At 33.8% G+C, this 16020-nt stretch overlaps 1 protein-coding gene across 3 annotated transcripts; it reads right to left on the bottom strand.

The window, feature by feature from the left end:
* Nucleotides 1–5550: 5550 nt before the first annotated feature.
* LOC122635574 (cell division cycle protein 16 homolog) lies at nucleotides 5551–8778 on the bottom strand. Of its 3 annotated transcripts, none has more exons than XM_043825958.1 (12): nucleotides 8403–8767; nucleotides 8177–8329; nucleotides 7925–8089; nucleotides 7649–7808; nucleotides 7312–7564; nucleotides 7154–7233; nucleotides 6976–7065; nucleotides 6582–6891; nucleotides 6341–6503; nucleotides 6035–6227; nucleotides 5649–5947; nucleotides 5551–5568 (listed from the first exon to the last, which is right to left on the bottom strand). In XM_043825958.1, the coding sequence occupies exons 1-11, from the start codon at nucleotides 8511–8513 to the stop codon at nucleotides 5658–5660; spliced, it is 1968 nt and encodes a 655-aa protein (XP_043681893.1). In that variant the 5' UTR covers nucleotides 8514–8767; the 3' UTR covers nucleotides 5551–5568; nucleotides 5649–5657. The 3 variants fall into 3 exon arrangements, with proteins under 3 accessions (XP_043681893.1, XP_043681901.1, XP_043681885.1); XM_043825966.1 differs by lacking the exon at nucleotides 5551–5568 and having other exon boundaries at nucleotides 5608–5947; nucleotides 8403–8558; nucleotides 8638–8778; XM_043825950.1 differs by lacking the exon at nucleotides 5551–5568 and having other exon boundaries at nucleotides 5608–5947; nucleotides 8403–8771.
* Nucleotides 8779–16020: the final 7242 nt, after the last annotated feature.

Here is a 16020-nt window from a genome sequence, read left to right as displayed (position 1 = left end):
TATACGCGCAAGAACACTTCATTTTTCTGTTGCTGGTGCCCTTGCCATTTTGAATTATTTTGTAGTTCCGGTTGCAGTGGAGCTTCGTCGTCTCGTCAATTACAGGTAATTAGTATATTTTTTCTAACATACATTCTTATTTTATATATCAATTGATTGCTGAAAATACGATTTTCACGTGTAAATGTTAGCAAGTTATGTCATCGTCTCGTTTAAAAGATATCGGCGAAAATAAAACTGGCGTCTCCATGTCCTATGGCGACGTTTGTTATTTCGAATTGTTTGCCTATTTTTTCACGATGTCTAATGTATTTTTAATATATTCTTCTAATATACTTTCGTAATAATTAATAACTTTTCATTAATTAGTCACGTTCAACAGTTTTATTTTATATACAATTGTCATATCATATATATATATACATATACATATACATATACATATACATATACATATACATATACATATACATATACATATACATGTGTGTGCGCGCGCACGCGCGCATCACACACACACACACAGAGAGAGAGAGAGAGAGAGAGAGAGAGAGAGAGAGAGAGAGAGAGAGAGAGAGAGAGAGAGAGAGAGAGAGAGAGAGAGAGAGAGAGATGTATCTTACGGAAACATATACATACCAATACGTTCTACTATTCTAATTTCGATCTATATTTTTATTACTTTTCTACTTTACTAACATCTATCTAATATTTTTTAGTTATCCAAGAAACCTACAAATAAAGAAAACTATGTAGTATCCTAGAAATAATATTAACGTAAGCGTTCTACTCGGTCACGTAAGTCTATTTCTTTTTAAATACATACAACGAGACTTTTAATAGAGAAAGAAAAATAATATTAGGATAGAGATACATATTAAAAGTTTATCCATTGTTTCTGGCGAGCAACAAAACAAAAAAACAGTCGTCTGATTAAATGTTATTACCGGTATATAAACATGTAGTATGTGTATATATATATATGTTTGTGTACGTGTACAATTCGGAGAATTTAGGAAGTATCGGGAAAAGTACGTATAAACAATCAAAGGACGACCGAGAGCTCCGCTTTAGTAACGATATCTCCGTTCATCCGTACTAACATATTATTACGTAGTTCCTCATTTTATAAGCAGCTTTCGAGACGTGTTCAGACCTGCTCCGCTTCGTTAATTTCGATTTGTCTAGTTTCTCATTTAGTTTACATATTAATAATATTTTATAAGTTGTATTTAATTAAATTAATTATGATTTATTAATCCTACTTTATATGATATTAGATTTAATATATATATATATATATAGCAATTGTTATGTACTTTCTTCCGCCGCTCGTCGTATACAATATATACAAATAAATTTATTTATAAGAAGTTTTAATTAAATTTCAACTAATATATAAGAAACCAGATATTAATTCTAATAAATTGCATATTGAATGCACAGATCACATATACACATTTTATGCGTATACATCATATATGTCGCACATTTACACATTTATATACGTAAATACATTTAATTTTATTCTATATGAATAATATTTCTTAATAATTTTTTTAGGTTATTATTCATCGTGTTCAACTAACCTTAAACTGGACTTCGCCACATTTAATAGGAACCATTATATACTTTCTGCTACTCTTTTATGTGTTATATCTATTTTGATTTATAGGTATCCACGCAATTAATATATTTTTGTGAAATAACCCTATCACGATCATATATTTAAATGATAAATACAATGTCATTATGAATGTTTGCTTTTCTTTATTTATTTTAATGTAACTTACAAATTTTATAGTTATATCAATTAAACGTTATCTCTTGCGTTTTATTATTAAACCATATAAAATATTTGTAATACAAGTTTACAATTTGAAATTACAATTTATAAGTTTACAATTTGGTTTGAATTTTATATCATTTTATATTATGATTTGAATAATAGGGTTTTCAAAATAATATATAAATTGCGGAAATAAACACCTGCTTTAACCATTTTTATTAAACAGATCTTCAGTTGTTGATCGCGCGCAATGCGATTTTAGAGTCAGTGCTTGTGCGAAATAGTTTGATTGCTTTGCAACCGTATAGGTTGTGTTAAAAATAAAATAAAATCGCGAATTAGAGTCAGTGTTGTTCGCCGATTAGAATTTCTCGGTTGCGTTAGTAAATCAGAGAACAAGAATTTATGTTATGTTCTTATTAAAATAATTTGTTCGGCGCGTTATTAGAATCATTAACACACTTCCGATTAATTCGATTAATTCATGATCGAAAGTGTGAATTAAAAAATTCTTCCTTTGCATCTTTATCGAAATACAAAGCTCTGTCTGGATTCAATTACATGTAAGTAAATATCTTTTTGTATATTAATCGTTACTTTTCGCTTATTGTTCAAATCATATTTTTTAATCATTTTCATTCATTGAATATATTCATTTGATATGAAACATATAATTAATTCACTTTTGTGCCTTTTTAATTACAGAATAATCAATGATTTATCGATTCAACGATTCATCGATTCAACGATTTATTAATTCAACGATTCAACAATAGTTTCGATCTACTTCACGACTACTTGGAGAGGGATGAGTGTTTTGTAGTCATCGCAGAACTTCTTAAGTAGTAAGTTTAAATTTGAAGTTCCTCTGGTGCCCATCATGTCGAGGATGAAAGGTCCATATCGGCACGGGTCGCTAGTTGTATTTTTAAATGTTTTTTGTTTGAAACGAGCAAAAGTGACCGTGAGTAATACATTTGGTTTTACTCACGAGTAATTTCCTATATATGTCCTTTTCTGTTTTTTGTGAATTTTTAATTATTGTATATTAGGCTAGGATCTTCTTGTTTCATCGTGTCGAGTCTTTTAATTAATAATGCAATTAATTATGACTTTTTGTCTCTTTGTGTTTGCTCGTGATATTAGTAGAGAAATCGAGTATTTATTTACCCGATTTCGACAAATACAGCATGTGATGTGGTTTACGTTACATGTATTGCTTCGCGTTTAGTCTATTTATTCGTGATCTACTTGAATATTTCGATATATCGATGTAACAACAAATGAACAAGAAGACAATTTTTTCGCGACGGATAGATTCTGACAATTAAGTAGTGAATCATGATTTTATTTTTTCATTAGAACAGCTACTTAATGAAAGGAGTCATCCGAGGTTTTTTATACAAAATTAAATATATTTCAATAAATTTATTTAATGATAAAAATGATAGTCTCAGTAGAGTCGTTGCATTTGAAAGAAAAAAAGTTATAATGAAGTTCTATAATTATGTATATACTTATATATACGAGATATATACATATTTTATTCGATTATCATTTTGAAATTTATAGAGTCATAGTCCGCTTAGGCCTAGTTTATAAGAGTTAATCATTTTTAGCTCAGGATTTTCAGCATTAATCATATTAATTCCCGTTTCTCCCTCCCATGCTTTCTGCGTTTTCATTCATACGTGTGCCCAGGTGTTACTCGTATGAGTGATAAACAGTTAGTACGGGTTTAGTTTTAAGTTTCCCTTTGGCGATTGTCATTGTGTTAGTGATTGCACGATGTACTTTGCACTTGTGTGTGCGTTTTAGGTGGTACATTGTACATCGTTTCGCGACAACTTTTAATTAAATAGATATATCTTATATATTTAATATATTATTATTAATATCGTTTTGCATAGTAGAGTAATCACATTTTTGTGGAAATTTGGAGATACTCGTATATTACTAGTATGTATATATACACTAGTATGTACTAGTATTTTTATTTTAATCATATATGCAATAATCATTAGCCTTGGCAATCGATTACAGCAATTGGTACGTACTCATATTAGCATGTAAGTTAGAAAACGTGGTTGAGCTAGGGTGTCGGAGGTGTCCCGGGACATACTCTCTAGTGTAGGTTTTTTTGCACCCTGGTGGTATGTGAGAGAATCGTGGAGTGTATGTGTTGGTGCGAATGCTTTGCTCTTTTTAAATATAGGTGATAGGTAGATAGCATATTTTTTCTGAGTGAATGTGTTCATTTATTTTAAGTAATTAGGTAAGGACCGCGGATAAGACGCAGCGTATGATTCCCACTCAGGAATGGAAAGTCTTGTCTCCGGAAATTTTACAAGGTTCCAGCAAATTTTAGAAATTTCAATTTTTGTTTGTCTTGTTTTCTTTTCTTTTTTTTTTTTTTTTAATTTGCTGGTACTTTGTATTGCGAAATATGTTAGTATCAAATAATTCGAAAAACTTTGCACCAAATGAAAACATTAGATATCTTCCATGTCTGTTGAACTTAGCAAAGAATTTTGAATTAATTTGATACTTAGTTATAAGTATATTAACACTTGCACTTCGTGATTCTCTTAGAATATTTAGGATATATATTTTTTATCTAGAAATATGGAATATTGCATACATAAAAATGGGAATATCACGTCTTTTATAATTTTCACTTTTTTTTTTTACCGAAACTTTTATCATCTTTTAAGTGCGAGGAGTTAATCTTAGTTCGTAATAGGTTCATCGATTAGAATGAATATTATGTCTGTTGGAGCATTTGATTAAATGTGTCTGTGTAATTGTGCACGGTCGGTGGATTCTTTGAATCGATTGATTGTCCACAGGCTAGGATAGCTTCACAGGATAAATTAAATATTTATGAATATTTTATTTTTATTTTTGTTTATTAAATAAATATCAATTAGATAACAGAGATGCATCTAGTTAGAGTAAGAAACGTAATTTAAGAATACGAATTGCTCCAATGCAGTGGTGAGGGCACGAAGTAAGAAGAGGCTATATGCTGAAAAGGTCCCCACAAACTGTGGTTCAAGAGGGCAACTATCGACTATAAGTTATTATTCGGAGGTGATCGATATATCGAACCCTTCGTTAATGGCTTTTGGTCTTATCAAAATCCCTTTTACCCCTTTACTATGTTGACATTTTTGCTCGTAGTAGTAATATTAGTTTGAACCTGAATGAAAATGATAAACCATTCCATCCCATGGTGTTCTGCACTCGTGTTCGTGAAAAGTAGGATCTTTTGAAAATTAGTCAAGCTTTTGTAATTTTTTAAATCAAAAGTTTTTAAAAATTACATTTTTTTCTTAATAGATTAAAATCAAGTTGTATTTTTTTTTATTATATTAAAAGTTGAGTCATTGCATTCTTATTCTTATTATATTAAAAGTAGAGGCATTGTGAGACATTGTTTTTTATTAAATTAAATATCGAATCATTGCATTTTTTTTATTATATTAAATTCGAACATTTTCTTTTTTTTTTTTAAAATAACATAGAATCCTGTCTTAAATTTTCAATGAAAAAATTAGAGTTACGCTCGTTAAATATTGTGCGGATATCCGTGGCCTGCAGCAGCTTGCATTAAGAAGTGCATTTGGATAGCATGTAAGATGAGATACAAAGAAAACATTTGTAAAAGTATCTGGAACAAGATTTTTTAAGAATTTTTTTTGCCTAGTTACCAGAGAATTATTACTTTATTTTTATATCACAATATAATATTATTAAGAATTTCTTCACTTTTCAAATTGAAATAAGAAAAATGATAATATAAAAGGATGAAGTGATTTATTACATAATAAATTTATTTACTTTATAAGACATATACCACAGATATTTAATTATATTCTATATGAGCTGTTGATGAATCTAACATTTCAACTTCAGAACTCATATCACCGGTTGAATAGTTTACAACAGCATCTCTGGAGTCTGTAATTCTATTAGATGTATTCGTTTCTACTTTACTAGAATCTTCACCCCATCCAGAAAATAAATTTACTCTTAATTTGCCAATGTCTTGATCCTGTGAATTAACTGTGCTACTAGAAGTTTTTGCAGATTCTATTATTTCCGGTTCTACTCTAGAATCAGGATTCGTATATTTTGGAATATCAATAGGTGCATCTGAAATATATGAATTCAAATTTTAGTTTTTTTTTTTTCTTTTTTATTCGTGAAAAATTATTTATGGATAAGAAATTTTATATATACCAGGGTATGGTGGAGCTTCATCAATAAGTTGTTCCATAACATAGGTTAGCATAGTAGTTGTAAACGTATCATCTCTTCTAAGTCCTAAAGCTCTATGAAAAGCATCAACTGCTTCTTGTATATTTCCCATTAAAGCATTAATAAAACCCATAGCTGAATATGTTGATGGATTTAGGGGGTTTAATACTAATGCCTATAATATAACAATAGATATTATTTATATATTTTTATAATAAAATTTCTTATTTTTATATGCAAGAAAAAATAGCGATTTAAGAAGTATAATGTACGGATATTTTTTTTTACCTGTTGGTGATAATTTAAAGCTTCTTCATATTTCTTCATTTTTCTACATGTGTGACCTAAGTTATTCAAGAGGGCTTCCCACTTACTAGGTAAAATTACATCTTTAAGTCCACATTGAACTCTTCTCATAGCTTCTTTAAATTGCCTTTCTGCAGTTTTGTAACTATATTAGATGAAATTACAATTCTTGATAAATTAGATAGATTTCCAAATATTATTTAAATATATAATAAAAGCTTACTCCATATTATAGAAAGATATTACTCCCATTTCATGTATAACAAATGGATCATTTGGTGCTATTTCTTGAGCCTGTTGAAAAAACTTGTCAGCCAGTTTAAGATTATTTGTTAATCCACATTCCAGTCCTATGTATAAAAGTGGAAGATGACAACCTTTCATTAATTGTGATGCGTTGAAATAAGCAGCCATTGCTTGATCATGTTCATTTTCTACTGCAAATGAATGTCCATACACTAACCAAGTTGGTGCAAATAAACTATTTAATGTGGTAGCTTTTACTAAATATCTTCTGGCTGGATCACTTTTACCTGTAGATTATTAATGTACTATTTATAAAATTTATTAAGAGAAAGAAATTATGAAAGATATTTCAAGCTGTAGAAATATTTTACCTATGCTATAATAATAACATCCTACAGCAAACCATGCTAAAGCCATATCTGGATATAGATCAACCAATTTGTGTGCCAAATAAAATAATGCTGAAAAAGAAATATATTATCTAATAAAGAATTTGTTAGGAGTGCATAGTGTTATATATGAATATTCTAACTAAAAAATTATATTTACCATTGGTTTTTTTTAATTCAACTAAGCAGGCAATGTGTACTGGCAGACATGCGGTATGATATGGATCCTTGTTTAAAATTCTATGTAATTCATTAAAATAATATTTTGTAATATATTATAGAATTAAATATTGGAAAGAGAGAATGTTCTATAATCACCTTTCTGTAAGTGAAAAACATTTATGATAATCACAATTATAATATAGTCTTTCAGCTTCAGACACTTCTAAATCTAAATTATCGGACAATCTATCAATAACAGGGACTCCCATCACACTGCAAGTGGCCAATGATTGTTTTTTGTATGGTTCCTGATATTTTTTTAGTTTACTTTCATATAATAAACGTAATAGCTCAGCTTCAGCTTCTGTGCATTGTTCTCCAAAAGGAAGAGATTCCAAAAGTTCTCTTTCTAATAAAATTAAATAATTGCATTATGATAGGTTTTATTATTTCATGTATATTTACATATATAAGAAATAATTTCCACATAAACCTTCTGTTGCTGAAAGCATTTGATTTTGTACAAGAGATTCAAATGCTTGATATGAATAAACATCACAATGTAAAGCTTGTTTGTAACAATCTGTTGCCATTGCTCTATTATCCATAGCTTGATAAACTTTACCTTTTACATATAGTATAGCACTTTGCACCTAATAGAATGACAAATAACAATTGATAAAAAATAAGATATATAGCTTGACATATCTGTTAAATAGATATTCTTAAATATAAATAATATTGACATTAGTATCGATGCAATACTTACATTTTTTGGAGTATCTTCAAGGATATCAGGACGATCATTAAAACTAATTCCTGATTGATTTATATTTGTACAAATTTCAGATTCGTTAATAACTTGAAGAGCTTCATTATATTCTCTTGCTTCATAAAGACTTTTTACTACTAAATAATGACACATTACATAAGTCTGGAAAATGTACAAAACTTTGATAATCATATGATAATTTATGATGAACATTACTTAGTATTAATAATCCCTAATTTTATATTTAACCTTTTCAAGTCCACGACTTCTAATAAGGTGTGCAGCCCGATGATATTGCTTCATAAGATACATACAATGAGCTAAAGTACATATATCTTTTGGATCTTCGTTACTTAATGAAACAACTTTATCGGCCCAAAATAAAGCAGCGCTATATAAATGCTATAAATACATCAAATATTAATATATAACATAATATTTATCCTAACATTACAAAATGAAAACATAATATTACCAAATCGATGTATGATTTAATAAGTTTCCTGCAGTTTTTTAAGTCTATATCTTTGTTGTCCATAGAACTCTGCATTTTTTCGCAATTTGCACTAGCCACTTGACAAGCCATATTCAACGTGTGTTTAAAAATTATATAGCAATTGAATAAAAACTCCTATGACAGATGTAGGAATAGGTTAAGTGACTTTGTAATAAATATTTATGTTGAAAATAGTATCTCTTTAAGATATTACATATATATTACAGATTACAGTCCTGCACTAGATTTCTTGAAGTTAAAGTAATGCTGTTAAACAGGCACAGTATAATACAATATTAGTTTACTTTCAAGATTATTTGGAGATGCTTACAAGTGTTTATAAAAATTCAGAGACAATTTAAATTTTGTACTTGGAAGGTTAGATGGCGTTGCAAGACACTAACCATGGAGGGAAAACCTACTAATTTTGAATAAACGCATATGTTAGACACATTTCGAAAAAGTTTAAATTAGCTCGATATTACTTCTGATGGAGTATATATTCATATCTTACCATTAATTTATATAATAACAATGTGTTCCTTATTATTAAAGCTTATAACAAAAAATATTTTTCATTAAAAACTTTTCTTTTTCATTTATATTTATACTTAGATTACATTCGTATATTTATCGCTGTTAGATAGAATTTAAGTATATTTATATTCTTTTTTTTGATATTGCTATTGTACTTTGCTACCAAATGCACTAAATATCGATCATTATTTGAATTACCATTTGTTCTTTAGATAAGTGACTGTTTTATCATCGAATGAAGAATATCCCAATGTACATTCAGTTTTATTATTTTCACGAGAGATGGTAGTACCAACATGTTTTGATAAAAGGGAGAGATGTTCCTTTGAACATACATTATTATTAAAAAATGATGGAAGAATAAAAGAATTATTACTAAATATTATTTTTGATTTCTAATTATATTCATGAAATCAAAGATAAACTCTTAGTAACGATTCGTCTTTTTTAATTTTACAAAGCGAAATAATATTCAAGTTTAAATAAAATTATTACAAACTTACGCGTATTGAAATTATACAGTGAATTTTTAAACTTGTTCGTACAAGAGTAAACATATAGTAGAACATAGTATTGGATAAAAGTACAAAATATAAAGAAAACGTTCAAGTGTAGAGAAGCATTTAGAAAGATCAAAGAACGAGTAAAGAGTACGGATTGGAGAAATAAACGAAACACATGGCATTCCTGATCGTTTGGATCATCGTTCTCTGCGATGTGCAACAGGTCCTTTACGTGTTTTTAGAGAAACGAATCAAATGTGATTTTTTTTGTTTCATAAGTATCTCCGGAAACAGTTATTTTTATTTTATATCTTTACGAATTGTTCCTTTCTATTTCTTATAGTTTAGTCATTTTTTTTGTGACAGAATTTATACGATCTCAATGTAGAGAGATTAATTCGTTTTATAGATTTTTATATTGCACGTTTACGGAATTTAATTTCCGAGAGAAACGATCGTATCTTCACACATTCTATTTTAATTTCTTTACGTGATTCTCGTTTAGTAGATCGCACGTGTGAGGTAATGTTTTTAAAAATGTACAATTGTAAATCGTGCGACAAAAAATAACATTTAGAAATAAAAAGTCAGGAAACCATTCATTCATAAATATCATCTTATGTATATTTATGGTACACAATACGACGATAGACCTTTACTCGCATTCTTGTATTAGTTAGGTTCGTTAACGCGTCTTTCTAAGTAGTACGTTTTTACATCGACAGAAGGGGTACGGTCGTGACCATGGTCGAGGTCGTGACCATGGTCTCTTTCACGCTACGATACCGGTCTATACGTATGTACATATCTTCTGTGCCTTTCCGAGTGAGTTTTTTCAACGATGGAAGCTCAATGAAAAGAAAGAATTGTAAATCTACTGTCGTGGTAGTAGTAACACTGTACTAGCTTAGTCGAGGTACCTTTCAAGCTCCGAAACAAAGCCGTGCACAGCTATCGGAGAGAACGGGACGTAAATTTTCTCCTGTCCGGCCAATGCCAGCTTGTCCTACTTTGTGTTACCATATCGTTTCGAGTGCACAATACCTCGTGTATCGTGTATAAAGCAGGCCTCTCTCTTACTCTTTTACTCTCTATAGAGTTCCGATATCATGTAAAACGCGTATCCCACGTAGAAATAAGGATGCGATCAGCGAAACGTGCACGTTCGACTGACTCTAGCTCCTTCTGTTTTATCGAAAGGATACAAAAGTCGAGCGATTTTCAGACACGCAACTTTATCGATGATAATATCTTCGAACGTGGCTAGTTCAAAGGCTCAAAAACGTGATTGCAATATGATTACGCGCTCTGATTCGTGGAGAGCAATCGTTAACAATTATTTTTTGCGCGTTTCTCTTTTCGACCTCGTTTCATTGTACTCTTCGTAGCTTTATGACTTCAATTTCAAAAGTGATGTAACATCCAGCGAGGCGATATAACATTTTCCGGTCTTCGGAGCAGCCAATTCGCCGTTGAGCTGCTGAAAAGTGCCTTGGGAGACTATAGAAATGGTAGCGAACGAAAATATTTTTCCTAATTTACGAGAGAAAGGTACAAGCTACTATGGAAGATCGTAGCGTGGTATAACGCCTTCCAGAAACAGTTTGAGCAACCGCATGTATGTACATATCTACATACATATATAGCATGTATACCCAATACATAAGGACTATCAGAGTTGGAAGTTGTGGCATATGCGCTTCGGTTGGTCGCGTTTGCACTACTGCAAGTTGGCTCTTACGACATACGTTCTACTTAAAGCGGCTAACCCATCGTCCGATTCCGAGAGATATCTCGTGCGTTTCGAGAACGGAATTAGAATTATTTCCAAATTTTTGGAACTCTTCCAAGAGTTTTTCTCTTTTGTCGAAATGGGAAAAAGATCTCGGACAAGAACGGTAAGGAAGTTCAAGTAACAGTTTTATTCGAAATAAATTCGTTTAATTTAGTATATTCTTTTATTCTCGTAGGATGGTAATTCGAATATAGAAAGGGATGCATCACGGTGCGAATGTAAATGGAAAGGGTGGAACGGCGAAAGGTCGGCAGTGGATTGTCCACACTCTCTAATTGCTTAGACGCATTCCGTCCCATCCTCTCTTCTCCCTTTCGAGCACTCACGTACTTCCGACTACCATTATTTTCGTAAGAGCGAGGTTGCATCTGACGTTCAGTGGATTTACCAACGTGTAGATACACATTTTGTCTGTGTGAGACGTGCGTGGTGGTGAGATGAACGTGCACCGGCCAGTAAGTGTTCCACGCTCCGCCTGCAAATACGGCAACTGTGACGTCGCTCTGAGGTCTAAGGGTACGTTCCTGCGCGCGCCAGTTTCTATGATGTAGCTAGTAGTAGTACACGGAGAGATGCGCGAGAGGTATGTGGAACGTCGATAACCGCGAGTCCATGGTCCCAAGCATGGACCTAGCCACGTTGCTTTCTCTGTACTCACGAAGAACCCATTTTCCAAGACTTACCACCGGCCTTTTACTTTTACTTTTCTTTCTTCGATACATGTGTAGCCATACCACGAGTTTATCGATTTTTTTACACAGTTTTAGTTGTAGATTTCTTAATTAACTCGATGCAGCTTCTACTTACCATCCGAAATCTCTCCGAATAATTAACGAGGATGGAAAGTTCGGACTACGTGCTTATTCGAAAAGTGTTACGAGCGACTGCGAGCAAACGCATTAGGAGTCTTATAGGATTTATTGTTGGTACATCATTCTCGTTTCTCTTCCTCCTCATTCTTTTTTCTTTCATTTTCTCTTCAGCTTTTTCTTTCATCCTTTTACCTTGTTTTTTTACACCTACCATTCCTCTTATATATGTATGCATGTATACGCGCTGTTTACATCTCGTTACCCGCATATTTGTTTATGATTTCATGCAGTTCTCCTGAAACGTCGCAAATAGGATAGGTCGTGGGCAAGTTCTTTCTCTCTTTTTTTCATTTCTTTTTCTCTTTTGCTCTCTCTCTCTCTCTCTCGCTCTCTCTCTCTTACTCTCTTTTTTTCTGTCTGTCTGTCTCTCTCCCTTTCTCTCTCCGGAATTGCATGTGGGAACAGGTCGATGATAACAAAAAAAAAAAAAAAAAGAGTTAAGCGAATTCCCATGATCCCCGTTAAAGTGATACAAATTTTCACACGAACTCGCGTACATGCGAGACGTAATTTTATAGCGTCGCTTTCGGTTAGAGCGCGCTATGGACGATTAATGTCGGACCGTAATATCGTAAAAGTTAACCGGCGTTAACTATGTGCGCGCAAACTCGGTGATAGCAGAGATAAGGTGATTATTTTCATGATGATCAACAAGTCGAACGAACGGAGAGAGCGAGAGAGAGAGAGAGAGAGAGAGAGAGAGAGAAAGAGAGAAGGATAGAGATACATACTATATAAGAGAGAGGGAAAAGCTATCGAAGAGAAATTTTCAGGCTCTAACTTTATCCCGTATCTACAGCCAGCCAATCATTCATGTCAAGCTTTCAGTACGTCATGGGAAAATATAGTCACTCCGAAATCATGCGAACGTACACGGAAAGCTTATATCACGACACGATATATCACTCGATGTATCACATTTAACGGACGTCTAGATCATACTTCGAAAGATCTGATCTTTCAAATCTCAAACTGTGAGCTTGTAGCATGGATGCAACACTATTACGTATATTATTTCGATTACCTATTTGAGCGTTCTAATAAATATACTTTTTTTTTTTTTTTTTTTTAAAGAAACCAGTTCTCTCGGTCGTGACACTCGGTCGTGTCCCATGATTTTTATTAATACATTATCTTCGTGATCTTGAAGCTTTTAATAGAGAGTACGAAGGGGCAAGGGGTGGAAATTGAAAACGGAGGCATTAGAAAATTGCTGTGAGGGAACGAACGAGATGGACGGAAATGGAGAGGGATGGTCGGATGGAAGGTAGGATCGGCTCGATTTTCCTTAGGCATTTTCAATTAGGCAAAATTACCAGGAGTATTAATAATGTCGGTTGATATTTACATTGTTCGCTCCCGCCGTTGCCGACACCCACCCTGCTTTGCACCGTTGCACCGTAAATAAAGTAATACGGCGCGCGAGTCGGAAGGGACTGAGAGGGAAGAGGGAGACAAATAAAGCTTATTAGGCGGTCGCGTGCTTCGGTGGTACGCGTGCTATACTGCAAACGGGTCTGCTCGTACATAGATAAGCGAGATGTGCGAGCTTCCGGGTTATAAAATTGGAATGTAGCTAAAAAATGGGCAAAGAAAGAAGAAGAAAAAGAAAAAGAAAAAGAAGAAGAAGAAGAGAAAGAAAGTTTTCGTGATATTTTGAGGATATTGTCAAATACTTCTTAAATTTTATTGTCTAAAAAAAAAAAAAAAACAAGTCCGAACCAAGGAACGGAATTAAGCGAACAGAGAAAAGATTATTCAGGTTCGTTTAGGAACATTTCATAAATTTTAGATGCTCGCTGGTAGGACTCGCGAGAAACAATGTAAATTTGTAATTAGAACGAACTAAAAAGGGAAACGTTGTATTCGTAATGGAAAGTAAGAATAAGTAATTATTAAAGAGGGACGGTTTTTATACGGTTTCTCAACGGCAGGTAGTTACACGGTCGTTCTCTACAGCTTGGCAGTTCGGAGGTGAAACTTCCTTCTCGAAAGGAAACGGGGATAGTTGCGAAGTAGATCGAAGTAAGGAGAGGAGAGTGGGAGAACCCTCGCCTTGGCGGTTTAATTACATTTTTCGCTGCTCCTTGTATATCAATATCAGTTTAGACTTTGGCGATTAGCAAGAGAGAAGCCGCGTACCTACTCGTGGCACGGCTCGAGACCGGCAAGAGTTCGTCGGTGTGGTAAAGAGGTCGAGAATGGTGGGGTAGGTTGATCGTGTAACTCTAATGCCATCTATCACGCCTTCATTCCCCATCCTCGTACCCGCAGCAGAATTGGCGGCGAAGAAGAAGAGGAGGTCGCGCGAGAAAGCGAGGAGAAGAAGAAGAAGCCTCTCGAAGATGAATGGTACGGCTATCGATGACGCCGACCGAACCTTGCCAAGAACGTCGAAAAGTTTTTCGACAAAAAGACTCGTGGCCGTCACTTCGAATAACCATTAATGAACTACTATTCCTTTCTATCTCGATTTTATTATTACCTATATCCTCTTGAATGAGTTGGCTAGACGCGCGTCATTATCTTTAGCGTGAGCGAATGGTACTCGCATAAAAGGACATCATACCGAACCCGAAAGGGCGCTTCGAAAAGTTTTCTGATAACATACCGCTCTAATCGCCGCTCATATTTAGAGGAGACAAGGTATCTGCATGTATGCTTGGCATAATATCCAAGAGAATTTGGCAGCAGTGCCAGAGTAGCCACGTTCCACCTATATTTTCTACAACGAAGGACGTAGAGGATGCGAATCGTGCTTCTAGAACGGAATAACATGGTGGAAAATGCCGTGGATGATGCATGCGCCAACTGCTACTGCTCTACGTGTAAGAGAGTGTCTTATGTTCGAGTCTTTCCTTTTTTTGTGATCGTAGCACGTATACGATGCCGAAACTATTCCTTTCGTCTTTTCTTTCATCCTTCGACGCTACCTTCTCCCCTTCTTTTTCCCCATCGTTCTCGATGTACGAGCGTATGTGACTACCGTTTTGATATCGGTTCGTGATCTTATCGTCGTGCGTTCTCACATAGAACGATTCGATTTGCCCGCAGAATTCTCGAGAAGAAGGCGTTAAGGACGAACGAGGATATTTGCTTAATCGATAATCATGATTCCGATGTACCTAGCAGTATGTACTCTTTGAGTACGGTGTAAATACGAGCACTTCTCTACGGCAAGAATAGGTTGCCAGAAGGCAAGCCACTCTTTGTCGTTACGACAGGAACATTAGAGCTGTTGCGGAGGTTGGGATAAGGAGTACTTTGGAGTAGACTCGACGTTATGGGATCCCATAACCGGCACCACGTAGGTATATAGAGGTGTAAGTAACAACGGTCTTTCTCTTTCACTTTGCTTCTCTTTCTCTCCCTCTCTTTCTCTCTCTCTCTCTCTCTCTCTGTCTTTCTCCTTACACTGACTTTTCGCCTCCTCGTTTCTTTCGAATGGCATTATCCTTGGTACTTGCTAAAAATGAAAGTAATAATTACCAAGCGCTCTACTACGCCTCTCGTCTCTGCCCTCTGCTCTTATTTCTCCTTCTACCTTATTCTCAACCTTCTTAACGCTCGACCAAAAGTACAGTACGCGAGTCGACCTCTTTCTTTTCTTTTTTATACGAGCTCTATGCCATGCTTTCAAAAATTTCTCTCTATCTCAAAGCGGTTCAAAAATATTCCATCAAAGAGAATGCTTTCTGACAGTTTTTAAGGACGATCGTCAGTTTAACAATTCGAGTATGTATTCGCTTTAATAATTTAAAATCGAAGGTGCAGTCTTCTGGAGTATTTGTTACGGAATCTTCCTGGATTACGAAGAAACGTCGTGTATGGCTACGATGGCTACGAGAAGACCGAGATATGGAAGCGAGAAGAGCGAGTGCTATGGATCC

The sequence above is a fragment of the Vespula pensylvanica genome, chromosome 1 (assembly GCF_014466175.1).
Source record: "Vespula pensylvanica isolate Volc-1 chromosome 1, ASM1446617v1, whole genome shotgun sequence".
Taxonomy (NCBI): Eukaryota; Metazoa; Arthropoda; class Insecta; order Hymenoptera; family Vespidae; genus Vespula; species Vespula pensylvanica.
This window is presented reverse-complemented; position numbering and strand designations above follow the sequence as displayed.